This window comes from Hibiscus syriacus, unplaced genomic scaffold, assembly GCF_006381635.1.
Source record: "Hibiscus syriacus cultivar Baekdansim isolate YM2019G1 unplaced genomic scaffold, ASM638163v2 tig00111069_pilon, whole genome shotgun sequence".
Taxonomy (NCBI): domain Eukaryota; kingdom Viridiplantae; phylum Streptophyta; class Magnoliopsida; order Malvales; family Malvaceae; genus Hibiscus; species Hibiscus syriacus.
This window is the reverse complement of record NW_024062970.1, coordinates 178,265-185,594: the sequence shown is the minus strand read 5'-3', so window position 1 is coordinate 185,594 and position 7,330 is coordinate 178,265. Positions and strand designations below refer to the sequence as shown.

At 37.1% G+C, this 7,330-nt stretch overlaps 1 protein-coding gene, 1 long non-coding RNA gene and 1 pseudogene across 2 annotated transcripts; 1 reads left to right on the top strand and 2 right to left on the bottom strand.

Annotated features, from left to right (window-relative positions):
- The first annotated feature begins 277 nt into the window (after positions 1 to 277).
- Positions 278 to 614, top strand: LOC120151770 (ubiquitin-like protein 5). The gene has a single exon (XM_039164132.1). The coding sequence runs from the start codon at positions 389 to 391 to the stop codon at positions 608 to 610; it is 222 nt and encodes a 73-aa protein (XP_039020063.1). The 5' UTR covers positions 278 to 388; the 3' UTR covers positions 611 to 614.
- Positions 615 to 1,086: 472 nt separating this feature from the next.
- On the bottom strand, positions 1,087 to 4,376 carry LOC120151807 (annotated as a pseudogene).
- Positions 4,377 to 4,550: 174 nt separating this feature from the next.
- Positions 4,551 to 6,797, bottom strand: LOC120151771. Its single transcript, XR_005518645.1, has 3 exons — positions 6,772 to 6,797; positions 4,737 to 4,811; positions 4,551 to 4,658 (listed from the first exon to the last, which is right to left on the bottom strand). It is a non-coding gene; the product is annotated as an uncharacterized LOC120151771 (long non-coding RNA).
- Positions 6,798 to 7,330: the final 533 nt, after the last annotated feature.

The window sequence follows — 7,330 nt, the reverse complement described above, 5'->3', positions numbered from 1 at the left end:
TTACAACTTAAAATAAAGTTTCGATACGTTCACTTTTTTTATTTAATTCCGGTTGGTGTGAGTGTAATCGATGTAATCTTAATCAACTAATTCAATTTATGAATATAAATATGAGATAAAATCCGATTATACTATGTAAAACGAATAAATTTTATGAGTATAGGTGGTAAGAGGGAATTAATCCATTTTAAAAAGGTTAAACTGGTAAAACGCACGAAACGACATTTAAGAAACCAAAAGTCAATAATAGCCCTAAAAAAATTCTCTAATAAAAATCCACACGGACCACACCCCACACATCGATTCTCTCATTGTTTCTCCGGTTTTAGCGAATTTGGGAATTAGGGTTTTCTCTGAAGTTCTTCTTTCGACAAAAAAAAAACCGAAGATGATCGAGGTGGTGTTGAACGATCGTCTGGGCAAGAAGGTGCGCGTGAAGTGCAACGACGACGACACCATCGGAGACCTCAAGAAGCTGGTGGCGGCGCAAACCGGAACCCGAGCCGACAAGATCCGTATCCAGAAGTGGTACACGGTCTACAAGGATCATATCACCCTCAAGGATTACGAGATTCATGATGGTATGGGCCTCGAACTTTACTACAATTAAAAGATTATGATTATCAGGGTTTCTATTTTATGTTATCTCTACGGTCTTTGATTGAACAAAGCTTTGATTTTCATGTATGGATGTAATATAATCGTGGATGGTGGGATTCGCCTCTTTTAAGTACTGTTAATGGAAGAATAAGTTCATGAACTCTGGGTTTTTCTTTAGAAAAAAGTTTTTGTTAAATTCAGTATGTGTGTATGAATTATGAAACGCTTTTTACCGACGAAATATTTCTTCAGAAACCGTCGGTAAAAATACTTTTTTCCCGACGGATTTTTCATGTTTTCAAACTCCAAAGAGATTTTGTTAGGAGTACTTGTAATAAAATATAAAATTTATCCAGATGATAATGGATGTGAAAGAATTACATTACAAGGCTTTAAAATACATGGAATGAAATATATAAAACACTACCAAATTATCAATTCAATGGATTCATGTTTTCACTTTCAAGTTGATTGAATGTTAATCAAAATTTAAAAGAATCTATACAATTGTGCCTGTTCGATTCAACCTCTCTGTAGATCATGGCACCGCTACGGGAGCCTTCGATAGATCGAGATGATTTAGCCTGCATGTTCCAAGCAGGGATTCCGGTAACTCCTCCTGTGTATTGCCCTGAAAAAGTAGTTTAGATCGAGATGGTTTAGCCTGCATGTTCCAAGTAGGGATTCCGGTAACTCCTCCTGTGTATTACCCTGAAAAAGTAGTTTGGATTGTAATCAACACCATCAAACAAATCTATATTACTCGGATTCGAGTGTGTAATCAACGCAATCAAACAAATCTATTAGTCGGACTCGACAAACAAATCTATGTTACTCGGACTCGACTGTGAACGTTAAATTTAATGAGAAAACAATGAGTTGAAGCAAATTAATCAGAATAATAGCAACATGCAAGCTAATTGTCTCATTGTTCTTTAGTTGCTTGCTACTCAAGTAAAGTCCACATGCAAAGACATGGAGGAAACTTCACTTACAGAAGTCTTACCTGTATTATAAACGCCATTTCTACAACCAAATTGTTCAGATATCCGAGGACAAGATTAGCTATGCCCCGTGCCACTGTCGAAGACCCTATATCGATTTCTGCCTGAAATTTAAATATGTTTCAGTACGGCAACACAATAACAAATCGAAGACTGGAAAAACAGAGAACTAAAAAATGCATTCGTTTTTGCAGAGCCAAGTAATTTGCAATATCAGCAACTAAGACAATGACACAATCATCGTTCATGTAGTGTCGTACTTGATTCGAGGATTTTCCGAATCGGAAATTTACCTCCAAGTAATTTTTCCCACGAAAGTATCGAGTATCGAGAGCTTGACCGAGTAAGCAAGCTTTCTTTCCAACACTTTGTTTGACTATCCATGATCCCTGAAGAAGATTATTCACTAAAACAGAGTAAAAAGCCTAGGGGAATAGACGAGACATCTGTGCTTGATTATTTTTTCAGGTCGTTTACACATTTAAAAAAAAACTGGCTACAGAGTCGTCTCGGAGGGAGGAACAGCATTTGCTTGAGTTTCCGTTTATGTCTCAAGAATGTCGGAGATGACACTAACTGGCTATGTAGGAAACTTGAAAGCTTAATTTTGAAGTTTTGCATACCTTAGAAATATATGGTATGAGCTTAAATCTCGTGTTTCTATAGGCATCATCTCCATCGACAAACTTGTACAGCAATGGGTGATCCTCAATGGGGGTTTTTATCATGTAGTACAGTGCTAGTGTATACGTCGGCGATCCGGGAATCTGATGTATAATAATTGGGAGCATATCACATGATCGTTGACAAAATCCGTATGAAGTAATTGAAAAAAAATGTAAAAATCGAACGCACCTGCATGTTGATGATAAAGAAAAACTCTGGTCCACCACGTTCTGCGTATTTCTGCATGAAAATATTTCAACGAAGTTTATTTTTCCATCATACATGTTTAATAACATGGACTTGAGCGTTAGAAATCGGAAAATAAACCGACCTGAACAATGCCACCGACTCGGCTGCCCATATCATTTTCTCGTTTGTCAGATATTAATCAGTCTGCCCCAACCATTTGCATCAGCGTTCCATTTGCCTTGATCTACCACGAAGAGTACAAGTTCAGAAATGAAGACAGAAGAAGCCAGCTTTCTAGATATGTTACTAGGATTCGAGTACGAGTATCGAATACTAGTATGTGTTGAAATGAATTTGTTCAACGTTTTCCAAGTTTATTAATGTATTTGGAGGAGAAGAGGGTTATTTCTTCATACTCATGTCTAAATATGTGTCGAATGCTTGTACTTCAAGAAAAATGAAGAGCTGGACACATGCATGCATAGATGTATATATGCATTCTTGGTGGCATATCATATGCAAGTGAATGAATACCATTCTGTTGTCTTGCAGGTAAGTTTTACCACGTATCAAAAACGAAGAAGGATCGCCGGCCGACCAACTGCACGGTAAAGCACAAGTCGGGTCCTTTTGGAGAGAGGTTCTGTAGGAGAAGACTCTGCAGTCGTCCCGAGCCACCTCTTGATACTCATTCCTTCTTTTGATCTGCAGCATGAATAATAGTTTAGAAATGCCTAAGCTATGCATTCAATCCATTGATTATCTCGACAACTTTGGTTAGTCCAGTCGAACTCACTTGCAAAATTCTGCAATTTTCTCACTAAATGGCTTGCTGATGTTGATTTCGGCAGTGATTTGCTCTGCATGTTCGATTATGATGAAATAAAACACAGTTAATGATCTGATTGAAATCGGTACGAATCGGAAAACCGAGAACCTAATATGAGGGATTAAGAAAGTACTGGCGAACTTGGTCCAGGAGACCACTCACTGTCCAAGCGATCATAATCTGTGAATTCATCTGCTTCCGGAACATCAAAGAACTCATCCGCTTCTTCGTTCAGGCCTAATAGACTAACGAGTCCGAGCGGTGTTTTCTGCCCCTCATCATCCTTTAGAGCAACGTCCTCGATCTTAACATCTTTTTCGGTTTGAGTCAAATTTTATCACATGTCCACTCCATAGACAAGCATTCAGGAAAATAGTTTCCTTGTTTCGCTTTGAACAGCTCTCGTAAGGCTGCGAATCCGAAAGTGCAATAAAACATTTTACATCAATGGAAAAGGGAAAACTAGTCCGAGGTCCCATCGACCACACCGACAGCCATTTGCCGGAATATCATCCCAACGCTAAGAACAAGAAGTTTCTTAAGCCGAAAGAAAACGAAAAATATCGAGTACAACATTCATGAATGATGTTCAAAAGCAACCTACCTTTCCACGAGAATTCACATCTTTCGCTTATTTGAAAAGCCGTAACCCTGCGACACATTTCTTCAACGATGCATCGCGTTCGTGAACATGAAAACGTGATTATGAACTCAAATCCGTACCGTTCTGACAACCAAATATCTTCCAAGGTGAGGGTGCAACAACATCGGATGTCATTGCATCGGCATTAACGGATGAGTGGAATGGCCAATGGACAGAGACTTTGTTATCTTTGCTCTTCGCATTAGCCGATCTTTTCGTGCAGGAATATAGATCATTAAAGCAAACAAGCATTTCAGAACAAATCGGGAGATTATCAACTGTAATTACCTCAAAGATGACCATATGTTCTTGGGAGAAGGTGAAACATTCTTTGAACGACATGGAGAGTCCTGAAGAAAATATTATATAGTATAAGGTAACGATGAAAAAGTCAGAAGCATCCTTCAACCAATGAATCCACCTTGCTGCTTCCTCTGAGCTAGTTGCACCTAACTGTAATGTTTCGATGTTAGAAATTGCTTGCTAACAAGATATGTTACTCGAACTCGACTGCGCATGTGTGATACGGATTCCGACATAGATATATTCAATTCGTTCTATGTTTTTTCATGTATCACGGGCTTTTGAACATGGTTAAAGAAAAATGAAGAGTCGGAGCAACATAGGTAATACGTTCAACATCAAAATCGACACAGCTCACAGTTTTACTTGCCTTAAGCTGATCATTATCATATGAAGTACTGTAAAGAGTGAAAACGAAGCAAACCTGCAAGTGGCGAACACATCGTGAGCGTTAAATATCGACATTGCAGCATCAAAAGGAAACATTATTTGCTAATCATACCTTCCTGTTAATGCTCGCCCTTCCATTGTCCGTAACCCGAATACTCGAATTGATTACATCACTTCGAACAGACTCCTGCAAAAGAACGGTTTCGGATTTATTACACCTTGATACAACTGCTGTTACTAAATGCGACCGTAATAGGTAGATTTCTGGTTAATCTATATAGGAAGCTACATAATCACGAATGTGGTGAAAAATGTTAGGCAGTGGTACTTGAAATTGAGCATTAATCATTTCACAATGTTATTTGGAATCTTTATGCTCCTTCATCTTCCTATAAATCCTTTGTTATAGCAGTATTGTCAAAGTCTGTTCCAGTTTCCAGGTGTACAAATTCTTAAAGAGACCATACTAACCTCAGGAGACGCTTATTCCTTACGACGAGTACACGTATCAGGATGAATTCATTTCTAAAATAGTGATTTATCACGATACAATTCTTTATTCCCTATATTTATTATTTATTTAAAGAGAAAGGTCTTAATTTCAGTTACCAAATGAACTCAAAGCCATCTACCTTACTACTACTCCATCAATGATTGGTTTTATTGTTTGTTTCATATGGTCACGTAAAACCAGACATAAGATATAAAATTTGGATTCTTCTTCTTTTCCAACTACTAGAATGAAAATGTGATAATAAGCAAAACCATTAACAGAAATATTGGCTATTGATAACAAAAACCAACCATTCAGAAAAATGAAACCCAGAAGATTAATATATACAAACATATATGTATGTGCATAAAAATGATCAAATGAACATTGGGTTCAACTTGGTTTTCAAAACCAATCACTTAGGTTGAAATCCAGAGTTAAAGTCTGACGGAACGTGCGGCCTTAGACGCTTCTTCACATTTCTGAGTTTTCTCTGCGACTAAGTATGTCTTACCCAAGCCTAGTGAGCATGCAAACTCACTATGGTTGGAATCAAACCCTTAAGGCTTCTAGGATGCGGAAGCTTTAACACCAACATAGTTACTCCAAGCCACCAAGGTTGGACTATGGTGTAGAAGTGCAAACACAAGTGTGACTACTCCTGGCCACCAAGAGAGACAACAACACAAAAGAGAATAAAGAACAAAGAACACTGAAACTAGAGTAAATATCTCAAAGTTTTATTACAATCTCCCAAGAGAATGGAAGAATAAATGAAGGAATGGATGGTTACAGATGAGGAGGAGAGGTTCTCTATTTATAGTTGAGATTCCTCTCAATCAATTGCCTAGATCGATTTACTCAACGATTAAGATCAGTCCAATTAATACAAAATCTCCTAAATCAAGGAAACCCTACCCAATCCTATCTAATTACATCCATTAGTAGGATTCTTTCATTGGATAGGTGTTCACATAGGATATGGTAAGATTCACTCACAATATCTTCCTGATTTGTTGTCTCTTGCTATATTTACCGAGCTCATGTAATCATTTTCGGATTTGATGCCACTTTCCTTTTCTGCACAGCCAATGTGAACGGGCTTCACAACATTCTCCAAGTGATGGACCAAGTCTGGTGGTTTAGGCAAACCCACACTCTACATAAAATCTCTTTATCAGACACTTGCGCCAATATTCCGAATCTAAAAATCACGGCCCGTGACAATATATATATATATACACACATACACATTTGATGTGATTAAATGAACATAGGATTTAAGTTCGTTTATGTGATCATAAAGTGAATTCTGAATGAATTGATTACGTGTTCAGAAATCAACCAGTGAGAGAAAAAGATAAAATCCAGAAAACTATACATAAAAACATGCAAACATATATGTATATGCAATTGTATAAACATGATCAAATGAACATACTTATTACATATATGCATTTGCCTCAGTCAAACCCAGAAAACCATGATTCTCATAAAACCAAGAACACATCATCATAAAAGCAGCAAAAGAACACAACATTTGTTCCATTCTCCAAAATGGGTTCTATTCAACCAAAACATATAAAAGAATCCATAACTCAACCAAAATAAATGAAAATGAACAACAAAAGGGATCAATTAAAAAAGGGGTTACCTCTTTCTCATAATTGGGGATTCCTTTGTAGCTCTTGAGAACGTTGTTACGAAGAATGAAATAACGTTTGCGAGAGAACTGTTAGCCAATTCGATTAAAACGTATTGTATATAACCAACCCTCCATTGTTGCTTGATTCTGAGGAGCACCCATTGCTTTAAATCACTAAAAAAGAAATACAATCTTCAAGAAGTTGGTTCTTCAACGAAGAACGTTTATTGCATGGCGACTGTTTTCGCTGCATTTTCTTTTTGAATTTGAGGAGAACATCGAAGATGATCCTCTGATCCCAATAAATGGAATCAGAGAATCAAAATTGGGAGAAAACCAGAGGGGCTTCTGAAATTTGCGAGCAATTCAATTCTTTTTATATCTTTGAGTTCCCCCGGATTTGTTGGTTTTATTTCTGAGTTTTCCCTACATGTTGAAACTCTAATATTAGAATCTTAAACAGATCTCTTGACATTTTATCGTTTTATGTTTTTTTTCTTTCTTTTTTATAATTATTAGAGTACGATCTATTGATATATTAATTCGAATTTTTATTCGAGCTTAATGC